This window comes from Anser cygnoides, chromosome 5 (genome assembly GCF_040182565.1).
Source record: "Anser cygnoides isolate HZ-2024a breed goose chromosome 5, Taihu_goose_T2T_genome, whole genome shotgun sequence".
Classification (NCBI taxonomy): domain Eukaryota; kingdom Metazoa; phylum Chordata; class Aves; order Anseriformes; family Anatidae; genus Anser; species Anser cygnoides.
The window spans coordinates 38,978,069-38,999,778 of NC_089877.1; the positions used below are offsets into that span (position 1 = coordinate 38,978,069).

General features: G+C 43.6%; 1 protein-coding gene across 8 annotated transcripts in view; it reads right to left on the reverse strand.

The window, feature by feature from the left end:
* BRSK2 (BR serine/threonine kinase 2) overlaps positions 1-21,710 on the reverse strand; it is a 308,810-nt gene that overhangs the window by 77,352 nt on the left and 209,748 nt on the right. For 7 of the 8 annotated variants that reach the window (XM_066997946.1, XM_066997944.1, XM_048066549.2 and 4 more), the window contains exons 6-7: positions 18,508-18,648; positions 8,413-8,529 (exon numbers count right to left, since the gene is read on the reverse strand). In XM_066997946.1, the coding sequence (XP_066854047.1) occupies positions 8,413-8,529; positions 18,508-18,648 (258 nt within the window). Of the gene's footprint in view, positions 1-8,412; positions 8,530-15,307; positions 15,719-18,507; positions 18,649-21,710 lie in introns of those variants that run through there. The other variant, XM_066997947.1, reaches the window with a different exon arrangement.

The following is a 21,710-nucleotide window of genomic DNA, read 5'->3' on the forward strand; positions in this document are numbered from 1 at the left end:
CATGGTTTCAACATGCATTTTTTTTCCTTAAAAAAAAAAAAAAAACACAACCAAAACAACCAAACAACAACAATAAAAAGGATAGACAGCAGTACTATTACCTAGTGAGTTAATATATTCTTGTTGCATCCTTCTACACATATATCTCTGCCTTGATTCCTGGCTGAGAATAGTTAATTACTTCAACTTGCCAGGTAATCATTTTAATTCCTAAAGATTATAGCCAGGGCTATTTATTTTTATAGCCTTCATTAAAGTAACTTGACAAGAAAAAGGGATGCAAACTGCCTGAGACCTGCGTGCCAATCTCACTATTGTTTATACTGACACCTCCCAGCAGTCCCTGAGCCTGTCTTCATTTGTGCATTTGTTTCTTGTGACAAACACAACCATGGCTGGGCAATACCTGTCTCACAAAGTAATGAGCAAAACAGAAGCACAGCTCTGTGAACCTTATCATAGGTTCACCTTCTATGGTTCTATGATTAGCATAAGCCTGCTTCAACAGGGCAGCAAACAGGGGGTAGGATGGGAGGTGTAAGGAAGGTGGTAATGTGATATAAACTTGAACAAAAATATTGTGGCAAAGAGAGTTATAGGAACAGAACCCATAGCACAGCATCCTTCAGCACAATACTGTTTAGGTGGACATGCCACCTGGGGTGTGCTGGATGAATCATTATCTCAATTTGCAAAGTGCTTCTGAGTTTTTATTTGTATACTGATGACTCCAACAAAGACATATTTCAGAATCCTTAATTACAAATGCTGCAGGATACAACCATCTTGACAGCTTTCTGTGCAAACACCCTTGAAAAGAAAAATGTAGGTGTTGTGAAGACCCCAAGATGGGTAGGTGCCCATTTATGAGTCTCTCTAACAAATGCGCTTAAAGCATTTTACTTCCCTGATGTCTCCTGGAGTGCAGTGGAACCTGCCAGGTATATTTTAAGACACCAGTGAAATTCGACTAAAGTTTAGGAAAATGGGCAGAGAAAAAGCTATAATAAATCCTTTCAACAAGTTGGATTGATTCGATCATTCAACAGCTGCACTGCAACTGCCCAGAGAGCAGAGGTTTCTGGCATAGCCACTCTAAATTCTTGCCAGCACGCACTAGCTAGATATCTGCAGCATTATCTTGGCGAACAGCTCTAAACGGGATCCTCTGGCCAGCCAGAATCCGTAGAAAACTCATTTCCATGCTGCCAATCACAGAGCAACTTCAACTGCTTTAAAGAGAAAACTCAAATTTAATCAAAAATCTATTTATCTTTCTACAGAGTCATGAATATTTCTTTGGCTCTTATCGCTAATTATTCAATATATGTGTGTCAGAGCGACATTCCCTGCCTTTTCCCCTAGGCCATCTCCTCATCTTTCAGCTACATCTCTGTGCAGCAAAAGCCACAATCTGCCCTTGATAACAAATAAGTATATTGCTCAGCAAGATCAAGAAGCAGTTGCTGCCTGCGGGTACTGCTGCAAAAAAGCTCCGATGCTGGCAGTGTTTATTTCAAGGGTGATGTTGATTTTCCCCGTCTAGCCTGCCTGGGGCAGGAAGGGCTCTCTGAGCGGTCATTCACAGCTGTGACTCTTGGACACAAGAATCTTAAAAGATCTTGGGAACCCTTAGCAAAGCATTTACGTGGGACTTTGACCAGAGGAAATAAGCCAGAGTGCATTGGTGACATCCAGGACAACCTTAAACAAGGGTCATGCATGCAGAGAGAAATGGATATATCCTTGGTGCATCTATCCTGAATCTCACCTGAAAAAATAGAAAAGTAATTTCTGATCTGTGCATAGCAAGATACGGTGATCCTACAGCAGATCTGAGACAACCAGTGCCGTATCTTCAGTGCAGATGTGATGTGCGTCTGACTTGTGCAAGCAGTTCTGACCTACTGTTTCCTTACACAGGTAAAAGAGACCTGCACTGTGCACACACAGACTGCCTGCCTGTGTATGGCTTCTGCAGCAACTGCTTTTCCAGTGAAGCAGTGGGTTGATCAGGAAGCACAGGGAGAGGTGTTCTGTATGACCTTACTCTACAGAGTGACAAGTCATCTACTGCACTTCCTGACAGTTCCCAGGTCCCATCAAAGATGAGTGTCCATGTTGGGGCCTTTGGATCCATGACTTAAGCAGATACGATTTGGGGAACAAGAAATGCTTCTCTGACTGCCATTCTTCAGACCTCACAGCTAGAGGCAGTGTTTCTTCAGAAAGGAAGAAGTCTCACTCTCTCTGTTTTCCTATGCATGAAGATACCTTGATAAAGTGGATGCAATGAAGTCCTCCTGTGTCTGGCTGGTTTTGCTGTTGCTCAGATGCTAGAGTCCCTTCTACCTCCATGTTATTCAGTATTTCCAAGCCGGCTTTCAGAAACAGAAGCCACTTGCTAGTGCAAAAGGCTGCCTGTACTTTCCCCCTGTTCTGGGTAGCAAAGGGCTGAGATGAAGGGGAACACCAGAGGAGCAGCAAAATAGATAAGCTCTTCAGGAGTTCTTCAGAAGGTTGCATGCTAGAACATCCTGAGTGGAGAAAGTAACAGCCACAGATCACACAGGAAAGTAATGCAGGGAAGAAACGGTTCCAGGAGCAGCAGGTAGTTAGGGCTGCAGTGAAGGCAGTAGCTGTAGGTAGGGCTGTAATTAAAGTGCGAGCTGTGGTTAAGGTTGAGTGCTGTTTTGCAATTACATCTTCAATTCAGACATTGAGCTCTATATGAGAAAACTCAGCATCTAGCCCTCAGCCAAGCCATCTTACAGCTGTTTACTCCCCAAGTGTAAGTAGACTTTCTGGGAATTTGCAAATCAGTTCATTAATTAATATATGAGTTCAAATTGTTAAGACTTGGATCCTTTAAGAGATCTTAATTGAAAAACTGAAACAGACCATTTTATTAAAAGGGCACAAAGATGGCAAAATTCAATATTCAAAAGCTAAGAATTGCTAAAGCTTGGTTGCTTGGTGCCATGAAGGACAACTTTGGGATAGATCCATCTGGTTGGCTTACTGGAGAATCAAACTCTCTGACCCTCTCCCGGAATCCATCTGTGAAGGCACACAAAAAGGCACCTTAAACCAAGACATTTACAACTAATCTCAATCTGCAGGTTCCCCAATTTTCAGTATAGTGAATATTTGTAAATTTAAGACTGAGATGAAAATCCTACCTAGCATTCATAGCAAGGCTTCAATGTGGTGAGCAGAAATTATAAATAGATCCATAAAATGAATGATGAGGAAAAATCAAATATTAAATAGCTGTTAAAACAAAAACAAAACAACACACCATCATCAAAACACCAAATGAGACAAAGATTTGCTGAAAAAGAACTGTACAAGCTTGTAATTAAAGGCCATATTCTAATGTGCATGAATGTTCTGGGGCCAAGTTAATTTTATACGGACAACTTAAAGAGTAGCATATCTTATCTCAGTGCTTTATTTTGCAGAATTAAAACTCTTTTAACATACCTTGGGATGTATTATAGGCAAGGCCAATATTACTCCTTATTAATAAAGTTGTCTGATATTTCCCTTCATAATCCTCATTTTAAATTGCTTATGGCTTACCATCAATTTAACGTCTCTGAGATTTTCTCTGCCGGTTGTCTGCCTCACACTGGTTTCATGTTTGTGTATGCATGTGTGCTGTGTACAAGCCAAAACATTTCCACTATTTAAATCTAATTTAAATTAAATATGTTTTCTCCCATAAAAAAAGGAAAATTTCTAGCATCCTCAAATGTAAAGGGAAAACTTAATGATTTGTTCACATTCTCTGGAAAAATGTATTCAAACATAACCAATAGAAAAGCACAGTTTGCATTTACTGATGGAATTTTTCCAGAGCATCAGGATGAAAATTCAACCAGCACTGGCAACACTTCCCAGACCAAACTTTTTATCTAAAACTGATACCCAGCTGAGTGCAAAAATAACAGGAGTTAGATCTGGGACTGAGAGCAACAGACTGGGACAATGAAGTAGGGGAAACTAGAGCTGGAATTTAGCAAAAGAGTAAAGGATCTGGGACATGGGACCAAATATGGAGCAGAAATGACTGGCAGAATTTGCTAAGAATGGAGTGGAAAACAGAGAAGGAGATGGAAATGGAGTGCTGGTAATGGAAGCTCTTGGTGAGATGGGGTAAAAATTGCTAATTCTGGCATTTTCCAAGTTTAAGAGCCTAAATTTGCAACACTAGCAGTATCTGGATGCAGGACACTTGCGTATGTTTTAGATAACATGCACACATTTGTATACACAACTATATAAAGTGGATGTGCACATTTATAAAATATGTGCAGCATCATGCCTTATCATTAAAATCAGAAGCGGTGCTTGGACACTGAGGTGTACGGCAGCTGAGTACCACACCACCCTTCTGAACTAATCTCATCACAGGTGTGGTGATCCGCCAAATACAAGGTGTACGGGAACCAGGAGCTAGATGAAATCTGTTAACATTTTTAACAAACACACAGCGCACTGGATGTTCCAAATGCCCTGAGCTCAAAGAGAGCCAATGATCAATTCTAATGAGAACAGGTGCTTTTTTGATGTATACAGACAGCCGGTGGGTCTACAAAGTGTTGCTGGGAATTGCTACGGAGAGCTGAGAGCAGAGGAATGCACGGTGCTGGTGTTGGAAGTTGCTGTTTTCTCTTCCATCATTATGCCACCGGCAGGCACAACGGCTTTCTTCTCACTCAATAAAATTAGAGGTCATAATCAGCATTGTTCTCCCACAGGCACACGGCTTTCTGGATCAGGCCAGGGTTTCCCTACGGAGACGCTGTTATGTGGGGACTGCTGCACATACACCCAGTTAATTGTGGGCCTGCCAGCAGTGGTGGCAGTCTGTGTACCAACTGCCTCTTTACAGATCAGGTCTGGTGCTACAGCAAGCTACCTTTATATTGGCTTTGTCTTAGCTCTCATTTGTTTGGGATAGAGAGATTTGGAGGCAGCACAGAGAGCAGTTCTGCTGTGGGGTTCTCCCATCTCCTGGCAGCCTGCAGCAATCTCCTTCCAGTGGGACGCAGCGTTTCACAAATGAAATGAAGAGAAGTGAGGAGATGGCAAAAATGTACTTTGTCAGCTTTCTGTAAGGAGCAATGGGGAATTAGGAAGGATCATTACAAAATCCCAAGAATTGTACCTCAACAGTATTTTCCTCAATCTTTCAGTTTAGCAATGAGCCCTCTTTGTTCAAGAAAAGAGAACAAGGCCCAGAGAATTTCCCAACCCTTCCTACTTTTCCAAGACTCCTTTAGAAATGACTGCAGTTTATGTTCAGAGCAACTTGGGCACTGCAATGACTCGTTCAGATGAAGAACTGAAGCACAAAAAGGTAATGTGTCTTGTCTAAGACCACCCTGAATGCCTGCAGCAAAGACAGAAATCAAGCTCAGATCACCTGGGTCCCAGTCCAGAGGTTTAACCGTAAGACACTCATTCTTCTTGCCTAGTGACAAGTCAGGAGGGATTGGACAGCATCTACCATTCCACAGCATTGCGAGGCAGCATGCTGGGAAGAATCACTGTGAAAAGAGATGGGGGAGTGCCCTGTTACTTGGGCATTTCAAGGACCATCTCTCCATGAGAATGCCTTGTTGTGCAGTTTCTGCAGTAAGCAGAATTATTCATACAGCTCCTCTTCCATTCAAAGGTCTAAAGACGCGTGTTTAAAACTACAGCTTGTTCCTCTGTGCTGTGTATACACAGGATTCGTGCAATACAGGATTCCAGTAATGGGGATTCATCACAAGCATGGCCTGATTTGCAGTCTCCCAGTGACAAATGATGTCAATGAAACAGCCAGTCTGTCCTTAGCTCCCTCTCCTACACAAACACAACCGGACTGAATTTTTACCACATTCTCCAGGTAGCCATTGATACTACAGAAAACCATGGTGAATGATCTAAGGAGTAGCTCCCATCAGACTGACTCTGTGGTTTGCCATTTGGCATATCTCAGGCTGCGTGAATATCTTGGTGAGGCCCGCTGAGGATCTGGGATGACCTAAAGCCTATCCAAACTTTGGACTCAGCAGTTCACTTGTGGCAGCAATGGATTTTTGACTGCACTGTAACTGCTCTGCTGTACTGACGAAGTTCCTTGCATCATGCTGCTACACCCCAGCTGATCCTCCCACTCTGCCCGACAGAAATACCTGGAGACTCCTTGCCTGACTGTCAATGCAAGTGTTACAGTTTCATCTCATTATCGGTGTTCACAGCACAGATAAAACCATTCTGGAAATTAACTTCTGGGTGCATGGAGGAACATCTCATTAAAGCTCAGTATCTCAGCCACAATTCGGTCTGTCTTGCTCCTTTTCATGCTGGCTCAAAGTACCAGCTACAAGGGGAGGTGAAATTGTTGCCTCAAAAAGCTCTGAGGTTGGTTACTCTGCTCTCCAAGGGAAAGGGAGTCATAATGGGATTGCCTTTCTTTGTGAACAGTGTGGCACACTGTTATATACTCCTCCCTTCCTTCCTCCCTTCACCCCCCAAACCAGATAGATCACAAGACACCAGTACCAGCCATGCTGGGCTCCATGCCAGGAGAATTAATGAAGTGGTGTAATAGCTCACATGGAGGCCTAGTGATTGGCACCACACTTAAAATGCATCTGCAAGGCAGGAGATCATAGTGTTGCTGCTGTGTTCTGTTTATTACAGGCACGTCTCTTCCGTTCCATTGATTTCTTTATTAGCGCGTTTTAAGGCCGCATCGTGGGGGCTGGCTCTGCTTCAAGCATGGAGGCTTGAATTCCAGCACTGCTTATGGAAAGGAAATCTCCCTTTGAGATTCTAGACCTGGATGACAGAGCCCACTGCTAACAAGAACAGGAACCCTACCGAGAGGTTCCCGGGGAGTCTGAAAAATCCTGCAGGGCAATGTGAGACTGGGTTGGGTTTTATACTTCTGTTTTTTTTTTTTTTCACGGAAGGAAGGGAGAAAATGTTCTTTAAAGAGTAGAGAGTCTTTGTGGTAACTGCAGTGAGAACTTCATTTCTTAGTCTAGACGGGAGGTTTGAAAGCAGCTGCAAGCAACAGATGTGCAGACTCATAGCTCCCTGCTTCTCATCTGCGCTGTTAAGAGGTCAAATCTTGCCTTGACACAGACAGGAAGGAACGGGTGCATCTCAGTGTTCTCATCAACCACCATTCGATCACATCATCAGCTTCAAACAATTTTGCAATCCATTATTCAAGACCTGGAAAGCAGAGCCGTACAGCTCAGGACTGAGAGGCAGTGGCTGTGCTGTGCAGGGAACCAGGACGGCTCCACGAATTGCCTAGCCTCAGGGCACAGACTGAAAAAACACAGACTGTAGCAGGCTGAGGATGGAGATGGGCTGCAGTCATCAAATTTACACTGCCAGGGGCCAAGAAGAGTAGATCTATACCAGAGGAGACGCAAAGCTGCTGGTACTGCCTGCAACTCCAGTTGCTGAGCTCACAGCTATTACAAATTCAGACGCCACGAAAAGCTGGCGTAGTGGTGCCAGGCTGCAGCAGCTCAATGCAGCTGCTGCCCTGCCACAGCTCACTGCAGCATTACAATGCACAGCCAACGTGGCATAGGGCCACGGCTGCAGGGGGGCTGTGGTCCTATGAGTGCCTGCAGTGTCCCTAGAGGTGATGGGGATCAGAGGGTATTGCCCCTCAAGAGCTAGCCCTGTCCCCAGCGAGGCACCAGGGCTTCAATTGGCTGTTGGGCTTATTGCTGGCTCCCTTGGACATTCCTAGAAAGCTCCTGCTGGCAACCAAATTAACATGGAAGTGTTTTTATACTGCCCCTGCAGTATTCCTCCAAGCAGCCTCCTTTGTATCTGCATTCATGCCCTGCTTGTAATTGCAAAGGACCCTCTGCTGCCTCCCCGTCAATCCTGGATGTGAGCCGAAATGAAGCAGAGTGGAGCACAAGCAGGAAAAGCTGCAAGCAGGCAGCCTGAACACAACACACAAATTCCATTTCAGATCCCTTAGATCCATTTTTTTTCTACCCCTCAATATTTTTAAAGCCACTTCTTAAAACAGCTACCACTACTGCTTTAATTTCCCAAACATATGTCCACTGAAAGCAAACAAGCCAGCATAGGCAGATGAGTCCAAACTTGAAAGCTTTGACTTTTATATCCACATATGACATCTACAGAAGCCTACTTTTCACTGTAAAACACTTAAAAAAAACCCCAACAACAACAAAAACCACTTCTTTTAGCTAACTTATACACTACATACATTTTATCAATTTACTAACTTCCTAGGAAATAATGAGGCACAGTGTGAGCTTGCAGGTCTTCCTCAACCCCCCTGTTATTGACAACTTTTATGTCTGGAATCCATCACTGATTATTTGCAATATGTTCTGAGACACTCACCCACAACTGGTTTCTAACAAGCTGTCCCCAACCTGCAGCGATGCCATTCCGAAGTCTGCTATCCGGATGTTGTTCTTTTCATCCAGCAGTAGGTTTTCTGGTTTTAAGTCCCTGTGGCTGCAAAGAAAGGATTAAAATGTGAGTTAAATTATCCCTGACAGCTTTTCCACTCCAAGACTTGTTTTTTTTTATCCAGTATAGCATCCAACCTATTATATTTTAATTGATTTCATTCTTTTTCTCTCCCAGATAGGAGAACACACATATCCAAGATCCAATCTTTGCAATACTCTAGACTATCTCCCAAATGCCCACTCCTGATGAATACAAGGCTTGAGACTGCACTGCCCTGATAGGAAATGAATATCTGCACCTTCCAACAATATCAAGATAATTTGAGGGAGGAACTGAGGGAAATCAGAGGAAATTTTCAGTTTGGATTTAGAGCTGATGTATTCCATCAAATGCCAACTCCTTAAGGTAGGAGTGAACATCATCAGTGTATTCTGTCAACAACAGGAAACAGGATTAGTGATATCTAGAGGAGAAAAAGCAGACTTGTTAAAGCTGCTGCAGAAAGACCCTATTAGGAATTGTTTACATAGGGATATGGCTTTGAAATCATTTCGGGCAGCTAGTTCTGATGGAGAAACCCCTTGAGCCCAGCACTGCTTATAACTGAGGGTGTCAGCACTGGGAAGGAAGAGAGAGGATTGCCTCCTTTCAAGCAAAGCTCAATTTTCTTATTATTTGGCAACATAGGAACAGCCAGGCAGCCACGCTGCTGTAACATGGTAAACATTTAAAGCAGGATGGCAACTCCTGCTTTAAATCAAAACAATTACATGTTGTCTAATTTATTAATTTCCATTACCCACAGCCAACACCACCATGCACCCGTCTGCTTCTTAGAACTCAAGTACTTTTGCACAACTGTTACGTTTACTTGATTTTATATGCACAGAGAAAAATGTACAAAATTTGTGATGATTTTGCTTTTTTTGCTTTTTATTTGCAACTCTTTGAGAGTCACAGAGATGAGAGAAGCACTTCAGGCAAGCTGGAGAAGCAGCTCTTCTCTTGTTTTTGCTTATGAGAAGGCAAAATGTCCATCTTTGATGTTTTGCTTGATAAAAGGTGCAAATCGGAGAAAACTCTTCCAAGGCAGAACAGCGAGTTCAGGTACTCAGTTTGAACACAAACCTGTTGGAAATGGCTGATTGACAACATATGTGTCAGGCAAACAACAGCCATTTGCTACAATGGTTCAGTAAAAACAGCTGCCTGCCCAGAAAGTGAACTCTGCAGAAGACCCAGCATTAGCACAGCCTAGTGCAGCGACACCAGCAGCAGAGCTCTGCCCTATCTTTATGCCATTTTCTCTTCACCTCTAATTACATCCTCTAACACTGCTCATGCACACAAGTGTAACTCTACCCCTAAACACCTGTAAAGGTGGTCAGTCTGTATCCTCTCAGAGGAACATATGGAGCATGACAATGCCTTGGAAATGATCTCTGATCTGAACAGAAGTCTGGAATGATCAGTCAGAGACAACGTGTAAATAATGCAGGCCAGCTCTATGCAAAACCAGAGCATGCTGTAATAGGACACTTGGGGAGTGTAACGGATAGAGCTAAAGGAGGCTTCCAGCAAAATAGCACATGTTCCAAACAGATACCGACCATTTACCTTATCACTGAGTCCTAGGATTGCTCTTCCCTTCCTTTTTTAAAGAGCATAAAACTTGGTCTCCAGTCTTGCATAAACATGATGAACCCTGCATGTTAATGCTGTCTTGTTAATCATGAGCAAACAATCTCGTAAATAACTAAGCGGCATGATTCAGATTTGTGAATATTTTCATCTGAAAAAGCAAAAGGTACTCTATAAAATCCTTCTTTCTCATAGAAATCAAAGTTTCAAGGTACCTGGGGACAGAAGACTCATCCACCATGCAACAGATACCAAGACAGCCATACCTACTTGACAAAAAAAGTTGGGGATGAGTGACAATGAAATGTTTCAGGACTGGGAATGACCAGTTAGCGGTCAGGAAAAGAGGCCCTGAATGCCCTCACCAAGGACAGCAGTCCTGAACAAAGGCAGTATTTGGCGACACCTGCCAAATGTGAACATGCTCCAGCCCCCGCAGTGAAAAGGACAGAAGAGCCCACCGTTCTAAGGCAAGCTTGGAAAACCAGACACTAATGAGATGGTGGTGTGTGATTTAATCTTTCCTCCAGCAGACATCCTGGTCAGCTCTCATCTTACAACTGGTTTCACTAATTGGGTGCTGGGAAGACCTCATCCGACCAGGGGGATGCACAGAAGTTCTCTGGTCTGAGTACTAGGGCCCAGTGGCAAGTAGCAATTCCCTGTAAAGTGAGCAGTGCTTGCCTGATGCTATGAAACAAGAAACCTCCCCTTAGCACAAGCTGAGTGTGTGACCTTTGCTTTGTGTGGCTTTTTAAATGGTTTTGGTTGTTTTCCAGTCTTGGTGACTGCTCCTGGCCAAACGCTGAACAGACGCATGGTGTGGATGCTGAGGGTGCTGCTGTCCACGCCTGTTAGCCTGCAAGGAGCAGCACTTGCTGATACTGTAGATGTTCATTCTATAGCAGACATCCCGCTGCCTGCCTAAAAAGACCGCAATTCTTTGCTAATCCTAAAATCGTACAGTTTTATTTAGAGAGAAGGAAGAGCATTTGAAGGAATGTCTGTTCACCATGGCTGAAGCAAGTCTCCTCAGTGCTGGTGGCCCTGCTCTTTGCCTGGTCAGCTCTCAGCCTGCTAGCCGGTAAGGTCAGTAAGAATGCCAACTAACTAATGCCAGTCATATCGACAGTTTCTTTAGGAACAAAACTAATGAAAAAATGAAGCTCCTCTAAAGTGGCAAATAATTTTTATTTTTTATTTTTGGAGAGCCACGGGAAGAGAGAGAGGATAGAGGATGCCTTCATCCACACTCCAGATGTGAAGTAAGCTCCACCTCACTGTGCTGTGCAATGCTTTGTCCTGAAGGGTCAGCCTACCTGGGCTGATGGAGCTCTTTGGGTAGAGGTCCTGGCCCACCTCACAGAGACCATTTTGAAAGCCTTACATTAGACCTCAGGATCGGTGGGACTAGGATGGTTGGATAATGTGTGTGGAAGGAAATCTGGAGTGGCATCAGCCCTTAAAATTTTGGTTTTTAGTCTCTAGACTCTCACCAAAATAAAACCAAGGAAAATTACCCTCTCTTCTCTACAGCCCACACAGCAGAGGGGAGAGCATGGACTCTGACAAGAATTGAAATGTTTCCTTCTGACTGGGCGCTGAAATACCTGAAATTGCAGCTCTCTGACCCTCCCCCTCCCTCCTTTAACACAGTCCCTACTGCCAGGCATGGATGGTGGTAAGCACAGGAACCCATGGCAGCCCTGAGCATTTTTTGTTGTGGCAGCACTCCTCTCGGGATCAGGGTGCCAATGGGACCAGGCAGTGCTTGCACATTCAACCACAGGAGAATTTTATGCCCCAGATGGAAGTTTTCTTCCAGCTGGGACATTTCCCTGCTATCTATCTTTGGACCATTTTGAATTTGAGGAGCATCTTGGGGACGGTATTGAGGCCAGGAGCCTGCACCAGAGTGGCAGAAGCAGCATCCCTGCCACTGGGAACGAGACCTCCTCTCTGCATTTGCATTTCCCATCTCTGCACTGCCAGCTTTCCAAAGGCCAGAAGGAAGGGAGAAGAACATATGGGAATAGGGAAGGTTTGTTATAATTTACCTAAGAGCCCAGCCACCCGGACGGCCTCATGCATTCATATTTGGAAAGAATTCTCTTGTGCCAAAACGAAACAAAACAAAAATCCCACTGTATGTGGTAATTACTTGGCATTACATTGGAACATTGCAGAGTAAACACCTTTAATTTGGTCCCTTTCCAGCTGATCTCTCTGGCTCTCCATGTCTTCTATGACCGCATCAACTCCTCTCTCTGCAGGTGAACAGAGGACTCGTTACCCTTTCATTGTTCTAAAGGCTCTAAAGCTGTGGGGGCTTCTGCACGTGGCTGGGAAATAAGAATAGAAGAAAGCAGCTCCTTTAGTGACAAACAGGCAAACTTTCCTCTTGAGCCCTGCATATGCTGAGAAGGCACACAAAAGGAAACGCAGCCCTGCAGGAGAAGTCAGTGTGCCCCTGACCCAGGGTGGCCACAGAGTGCCCAGAGCTCCTCGCCCAAGACAACGGAACAGGAAGAAAGCTCTACCAGCCTGCATGCAGCAGGCTTTTGAAGGGAGAGCCTGTGAGTGAAAGGGAGCCATTGAACACGCCATGACAGGGAAAGTACACACTGTCAGGCTCTCGGCATCATCCCTCTTTTACATAATGCAACAAAAGCTTTACAGTTCCCTTGCAGCACAAGATGAGGAGAGGGGGGAGAGGGAAAGAGAGATTTCTGAAAAAATGGTCCCTTGCAAATTGGCACAGATCTCAGAGGTGGTGCAGAGAAAATGAAAGGCACGCACATGCATTAATGTGTTCTAGCTTCCCACTCACACGCTGGCCAAGCTTGCTTTCTGGTCGCTCCCAGTGATGCTATTCAGCTTCCTTCACTCACCTCTCCAGTCTGTCCTCCTGCTCTGGGGATATCCCCGTAGCTGTACTGCAGGCAGTCACAGCACAGTTAAAAAAGAGAAGTAAAACAACCACTTTCTCCCCATCACCTAGAGTTGGCAGAAGATTTCTGGTATAGAGACAGATTTGAGATCTTGGATTCAAAGAAACTATGTCACTTGGCACGAGATGATGAACTAACCCCTTATTTTAAAGTGATTTTTGAGCTGAAACGTTCATATCAGTTTCCATGACGACTCGTTGTAGGTCACGGATTTCTAACTCAAGAAACCTCCTAATTGGAGTAGTTGCAGGTCATTTGTACTAATCAAATTGTTGGCTACTTTGCAAATGCTTTTCTTACTGACCCCAAACTCCCAGAAGGGCCTGACCACAGAATAATTGTTCTGCAGTATCCTCTTAAAAGTGCTTAGCACAAGCCTGATGTGATGCAAATAATTTACCAGTAATAATTAATAGTATGAGAAGAAGTATTTTTGATTTTCATGAGCAGAAAAAGCCTTTCATCTTATTTTCTCTTGCTTCTGCAAATGATATCCAAATGTGTAACTTGCATCTACCTACAGAGGAATCTTTGTTTAGAGTCATGGTTGCTATGCTCAAATTTAGTATTTTTTTCACAGAATCCTGCAGAACAAGTAAATATAGTTATAGCTAGGAAAAAGGACAACATCTATAAACATATCAGGAGACCTGAAAAAGGGCTTGAATGCCTGAAACCATCTGCTTTTTATACAATTATTTCCACTGATCTATTAAAATATATTACCCCTCCTTGAAAACCTAGCCTCAAAACATATACTCTTGTATTCCAAAGCCAGAGCCGACTGTCAGGTCTCATCACTACAAATGCACTTGCCAAAGACTGTTACCTGGTTATGCTTACAATAAGACTATGCCATTTTTGAGTTTCCAGTGGCTTACGTAAAGAAATAAACTTACAAAAATACATGTCCTCTGACTTTAGCTGAGCTGGTAATTTTGCCTGTGACATTGCAGCTGCTGTACTTGATGGTTTTTCTCCAGTTTCCTGTACAAGGAAAACATGAAAATTCCTCACTGTTTGGAGTGAGTCTCAACCATAGACCTGCAGCTCCTAGATTCAGGCAATGACTGGCAAATCTCAGCACTCAACAGCAGAAAAAGGCAGCTTTTGAATTTGATAGTCTGAAAGAAAACTTCAAAATCTAAGGGCTCAAGGACCCCAAGAAGAAATAACAGAAACCAACGTTATTAAGTTTTGTGATTTCTAACAGTTTCATATCTGGAGGCCCTGTGTCATGATTTCAAAGTGTCCAGTTGCAGTAATCTTAATTACTCAGCAGACCATCTCTGCACAACAGTATAGCACCCTCCTTCTAAAAGAAGCAAGGCAAAGCTGGAATCACTAGGAGGGTGGGACTATCTAACAGGAAAGGTTTCTCATGGCACCTGGCATTCCTCAGCTTTCTCTGCTTCTTGAAGACATTCCAGGTCTCTTCCTAAAAGCATGCTTCCTTTATTGATAGTGCTCTGCAGCTCCTGCCTGCAGTAATATACCAGAGATTTTGGCACTACCGCTGTGAAATCCTGAACTGCTATTTTATAAGGAGCCATTTCCCCTCCTGCACCAATGGGAAGAACACCAGGCGAAGCCAAACAAAGCTCTTATTCATTGCCTTAGCCCCCCAAGTCACACACCCCCATGCGTACGCAGGCACACACAGACACACTCCAGCGAGAGCCTTGTGCGTACTCAAGCAGGCACAGCCCCAGGCAATGAAAGGAGAAAAGGCTCTCATAATTGTCATTTATCAATATTCATAAAGAACCTGCCTTAACCCCCCTTGTGCATACTCGGGGAAAAAAAAAGAAAAAAAAAACACAACACAAAATGAAACCCAACCAAAATAAAAATAAAATGAAATAATAATCTTGCTGCTCATTACCGCAGGGGATTTCCTCTCAATGTCACCACTGCCCTGTGCAGTAATTGGCATTATCTGTTATCTCTGAAGCCATAATAAGGTTTGCCACGGGGCATTTTCTGTAATCATATTTTTATTTGTCAGCTTGTGAGATACAGGCACCGAATATGAGCTTGACCAAAGCACAAACCCAACGCACAAAATCCGGCCGCGGCCAATCCCGGCGTTTGGCGGTGATGTCACCCGCAGCCAATGCGGCACCCGCCAGCTCCCCCTGCCCCGCGCCCACCTCCTCCCGCGCTGCAGCATTCCCTTGCTGCACCTAACAGCCTCTTCCTGAGGAAAGCAAGAATTTGAGACCTACCCCAGTACGTGCTCCTCGACTGCTTTTTGCAGAAAATATAGGCGGTGCTCAATTAGCTGAGAGCTCTGGATGCAGGCTATGCAAAAGGGCTATTGATTTGGGGCATCCAGCTGAGACAACTTACAGGTCCTGACATAAGAGAGTAGGCGCCCAGCATTTGGTAGCCTAGGAAAAAATTATTAGCTACATCCAGAGAAAACCTCCCGAGCTAGAAAGGTCTGACACCAATGCCCAAGGGTCCCCAGGTTCCTCTGCCATTTCTTGTGCCACCTCTGAGCATGCCTGCACTGCGTGCTGCAGCACGGCACAGAGCCCTTGGAGCTCGCCGAGCTGGGAGCAGAAGCAGTGATGCTGCATCACTGAGCTCACTGATCCGCTTGCTAGCTCGGGCAAAGCACCAAGGTAACACACACACACTGTTTGCAGGATGCCACGTAATACCTTGGCACAGCACTGTTTTGTTTTCAAATGGGTGCTATGCCACCCATGGAAGCCCTTAGAGAACCCTCCAGCGGGTTACCTGAGAGCTTCCCCCCATGGCCAAATGCACCACAAAACTCCATAAGTAACTGCACCTCAGAGTGAGCTACCTCAAATCTTTGTCCCCAGTTTCCACTAAACAGAGTAACAGAAAGCTCCTGCATTTTTTCAAAGCAACATCCAAACACACTGAAGCTCCAAGTCTATTTTGCTTCTTTGTCTGAGCTGCTTGTTTGGAGACGCCTTCTCAGACACAGGTGATCTCTCTACACAGAAGCAGAAGTCTGTTATTGACGGGAGCACTGGGGAATCCTTTCTGATTCTTTGATCCAGGAATTCTGACGCATCAATACATTTTGAGCAGGGAAAGCTGAATGTGGTTACTTACTGCAGTAAAAGTAAGCCATGGATATTTCTGTGTTTTGGTAGGTAATGGAAGACAATCAGATGATGATATGGGTCTGGGGACACCAAGCTATCAATCTATCCTGCCAGTGGGTTACAGGCACCCACGTTTAGTCATTAACCAAAGCAGAAGCCTTCATTTTTCAATGTGGTCATAACTGGATAACCTGGCTGATGAGATGATTTGTCATTTCACTGCCCCACGACAGGACAAGGTCAGGCTTCATTGCTTAGGAAAGCACATTAACTTTTTTACTCACACACACATGCACACAAATACATTTATGCATGCTCTGATTTTCAAAAAGGGTTTAATGATAACTGTTCAGAATATCACCCAGAGCCTAGCATAACACAGACCACACAAGACTCAGAGTGACCGGGAGGGAAGGAGAGCTTATGATTTACTGCTAGCTTATTCAGCACTAGATGCTCGTCGAGTGGGAGTTGGCAAGGAGACGGGATTTACTTCTAAACACTACTGCCCACAATCCAATGTATTTAATAGAGGAAAATGGACTCCTCAAGAGAGACGTGCACTCTGCCTTGGAAATTCCACATCCCCTTAAACCTCCAGAAGTGCTTGTCTGTCGTGGTGACAGCCTCACCGTGATCCTTGCTCAGTTTATTAAAGTCAGACATGTCAAGAGGTACCCAACACAAGCTCAAAGGACTGGCGTGTATGTGTATATACATATGCTTTCTGAGAAACTTCTATCCCAACTGTGAATCACATTTCTCTGGCATATTCATTCGCAAGAGCAAAATTACTTTTCTTCAGTTGTAGTTAAACATATTTTGAGTGTTCTTGGATTGGGTATCTAAGTGTTAAGCCAAGTAGGTGTTTCTGTTCCCTATGTATACAAACCACTGCCCGGTCAGAATACATAAAAGGTTACACTTGTACAGCCTACGAAGGATTGCATTGATTATGAGAAGGTCATGATCCCTCAAACCAGTTGATTAGCAGGGAGGAAAAATTGTGGAATTCATAGAACAAAACTCCTCCAAGGTATCTGCCAACAGAGAAAACTTAGATCCTCTAGTCAGGGCAAACAACCTGCTCTCAGTTTCTCTGGAAATTTCTCTGGCTATTATAAACCTGCCTGTGCCAGGTAGGCATTGTCCTCAGGACGTTCCCACCCAGACCTACGTCTTTGGACCGCTGCTTCCACTAGCAGTATACTCTTCTTAATATGTCCTCTAGAAAGGCTCTTATTTCCCTTTCCATTTATTAGTAATATGCTCTCTTTCAAATTAATATTGCATGTTGACTTGAGTCGTAGACATAAAGGGAGCAGGCTAAAAGACCGAGCGAAATATTTAGGCATCCATTTTTGCTGCAGCCATTTGTGCTGCAGACATCTGGGTTGGGAGTTCTCCACACAAAACTGGGGGTACAGAAATCACTGTATGGTTACCGAGAGGTAGCCACATGGTGATTATGCAAATCCTTCTGCTGCAATATCTAACAGCAGCCCTTGGCCTCCTGGAGAGGGGAGATCTGTGGCTGGCTGTGGCTATGGAGAAGCAGCCACGCAGACATAATGTAAATGGTATCCCCCAGCCAATCTAACTGCGAGGAGCTACATTTCTCAGAAATAAGCAGGTCAGCAGCTGCACAGAAACTCCGTGCTCAGACTGATCATAACAACTTAATTTCAGTATAATTTAAATTACCTAAACTTGCTGAAGATGAAATGGAAACTAGTCCAATGTAAACCACCACCTGAATGCACAGGTTAAACCATACACGATGGATAAATCAACTGATGGAGATGGTTAACACCAATTGCAGTCAGATCAAGGAAATTCTTCCCTACTGGAAAGGAAATTAAAGGCAAAAATGACTCAAATGCCCAGAAGGGACTCAGTCAAATTTGCCAAAAGCCAGCGGGCTTCCAAAAACTGAAGGATGCCATAAAATGACTTGTCAGTATTGGTAACTGTCCCAAGTTTCTTCAGGGACTCGTTTTGAAATACTGTTTGTAATTCTCAGTTATTAGCAAGTGTCACCATGAATGATGGAAATTAAACAGCTTTTCCCTGACGGTTTTGGTTTTCCTGGTTAAAGCATTCCCTGTGAATGAATTCTCTTCCAGTGAGAAATGAAGGACAACGTACTCCATGAAAGGTCTCTCTCTCACTAGTGCAGTCTCACCGACAGCCACGTATTTAAAATATGCCAGCACTTAATGCCTTTAGAGCTTTACAACATTAGTTACTTAATAGTAAATAAAAGTGTCAAGAAATAAGATGCCTTTAACACGTGCTTTTATGAACAGGTAACACCTGCTGGAAAGGGCTGTACTCACCATATTGAATGACTATGGCAGAAGTCTAAAGCAGAGATGATTTGTCGGAAGAACTTCCTGGCTTCTTTTGGTGTCAATCTTCCCTTTTTTACAAGATAGTCGAAGAGCTCCCCACCTGACACGTGTTCTAGCACCAAATACCTAGAAAAAGACAAAGCCAGGATTTTGTAAGCAAGCTATCATACAGCCTCTCACACACAGTTATATAAACACCTCTATTTACACATGGCCAAGGAGAACACTTCTGGAAAGAACAGTAGAAAATGATTAAAAAGTTAAAATCAGGGGAGATTAATATTTTTAACACAGGTGCCCCTGCAGATTAACAGGGGTTCTGCAAACTTTAGACAAGCAAATGATTTGAAACTAATCAGGCGTTCACTGATTTGTTGGATTTGGTGTTTCGTAGTCTAGTGAGAGATAATGTGGAAGCCAAAAATGACCCAAGAAAACAGGAGGGGAAGAAGAGAATAATCAGGTATAAGCTGATGTGCTTATACCTACTGTGGAGTGAGGCTGCATACTAGGAAGGCACAGGTTCCCTAACCAAGCTGACAGTTCCTTTATAAAACAGCCTTGGCAAAGCTGTGCTCACGTACTGCTCTGTCTTACACACCTGGGAACCAGACAGATGTCAACAAACTAGAGGGAGTTCGGAAAAAAGAGGTGAATAGTTTAAATTATGAGAAAAGATCAAAAGAACTACATGTGTGCAGCCTCAATAAAGGGCTTCAGCTCTTGCTGCTGAACAGCAGTTATTTGCTGGAGCAGCTGTTCCCCCCCAACTCACATGTGAAGAACTGAGTGAATAAATGTGGCACAACAGGGGCCTAGGAGCAAGAGAGGAAAACCCCAGTCCTCACACAGCATTCTTAATAATCGAAGAGAGAAAAGTGAAATCTTTGGGAAGGAAAGCACTTGCCATGGATGGACCATCTTCCTGTTGTAAGCAGGTGTAATGAAAGGCAGCCAAGCAGAAGAAAACTTATAAAAAATAAAATAAATTTAATAAAACATATTAAAACAAATCTCTAGAGATGTTGCGTAATAGTGGAAAGGAAATAGTTTCCCTAAGGGAGTGGCACAAACACCATCAACTGAAACATTTAAAAATAAATTAGATATAATCTGGACTAAACCATAGACTTCTATTGGCAAGAGGATTGTTTGAAACCTCCATGGACTTCTTCCATCTCCACTGCTGCTCTGAGCTCTCCTGTCTCCTTGCCTGATTGCCCAGCATATACTATTCTAATACAGAATGAAAAATTATGCAGTGAGATTATTTGGTTTTATTGCTCAGGGTCTGGAATGACAATGATAAACAACAAATGATTTTTTAAAACTGAATATTCACTTCTGTTCTTTGTCTCAAGCAGCTCAGCTGGCTTTTATGCCCTTCAGCTTTGTAAGAGGGGCAGAACCACACTCCCCCTTCACTGCCTAGCTCCTCTGAAGTCAGTTTCAGGGCAGCATGGCCAGGCAGGTGATTGGAAAGGTGACTTCTGTAAGGCAATAAAGCAACGGGGCCTTCAAACCTTTGGCAGTTTGTTTGAGAGCCATCACTGGAAAACTTGCAAACAAGAATTGGAGTTTTTTTTCCAAATTTGGAGTGTGCATCTCTGTTCTTATACCAACAAGGCTCAGTGTGGTCAGCACAACAGATCGGGCTGGTCAGTATGTGCAGTATGATCCCCATCTCTCGAGGCTTTGCTGTACAGCAAAGTAGTTTTATTTCTGGTATTAATCCAACTCTTCAAATTTCAGAGGACAATGACAAAATTAATCCAGGATACTGTTTTTCTGTACCTCAAGCAATGTAATCTCTGAGGAAATCTCTGGAATGGAAGAGGGGAATAGTTCATAAACTTGGGGGCTTAATTATTCCTGTTTTCAGAGTTTCCAAAACGATGGAATAGGAGAAGGAGTACAAGCTGGTCTGAGGAAGGTAAAATTGGCTTAACAATAATGGCATTAGCCTTCAAGTTGCAGAAGTGGGACGTGAGCTCCAGTTTCAGCAGCAGCTCCTGTGCACCAGCCACATTTCATATCCCAGCCAGAAAAAGAGACAGCATTTCGTGGAGCCCCAGAGCCATCTGACAGCACTTCCCTTTCTTACACAAATGCAGCAGAGAATGCAGCAAGGGACGGGCATTAACACTGTCTTGACAGCTAGGTGAGTAGGACGGAAGCACAAAAGTGTGGACAATGAAATGAATTTCTAAAATTTTAGGGAATCATAACTATATTTTCCGCATTTTCTAACAAGATAGAAACAACTCTAAAAATATGACAGTATTGACAATTTTTCATTAAAACGAGTAAAAAAAAAAAAGAAAAATCTCGATTCAAAAATCACATTTTGAATATCTGGATTACCTTCTCTCCTGGAAGAGATAGGTACTGGCCAGACTGTCTGCTGAGTACACCCTGATAATACGGAGACCACCTTTCCTTAGCATTATGTTTTTTCAGCAAGACATTGAAACACTCAGAAGAAAGCTGACATGCAGTAGCCATGGGCACTGGGCTGTCCACAAATTCAAGTCCCAGTCCTCGCTTTCCAAATCCTAGCTAACAGACACTCTCCTACGAGTGTTTGCTATATAATTCATTCTCCCTCTCATACTAGAGACAGATTTGGCTATGTATCCCATATGGCAGACCCAAACCTGGCACAGAATCAATCCTAAAATTCTCCTTGACAGCTCCTTCTCTCACTGTGCCCAGCAGAAGCTGGATACAGCAGTGCATCTTGCCCCCAAAATTCAAACTGATAGCTGTTTTCTTTTCCTGGGAAGAATTTCATGAAGATGATTGCAGTTACAGGCATACAAAAAACCCTCTCCACTGGTTTCAAATGCATGGTTTTGGAAAATTACAGACCCAGCATTTCTGTCACCCACAGCAGGAACTGCAAAGCAATTTATTTTCATCAACTTCATCTTATTAAAAACACTCGACAAAAATGCACTGACATGTTGTACGAAAAATAAAACAAATTGAAAGACAGGGAGCATTTACAAGGTTATTCATTTCTGCTTGCCACCCAGAAGCACCAGATATAATAATGCAAGTGAACAGGGGAGAACGTCTGAAAAAGATTTGTGCCTATGACAAGTTAAGGGACATAGAGAAGCACAGCGACGATGTATCCTGATCTGACAAAGCCCCTAACGTGACAGGAGTTAGAAGGACGACAA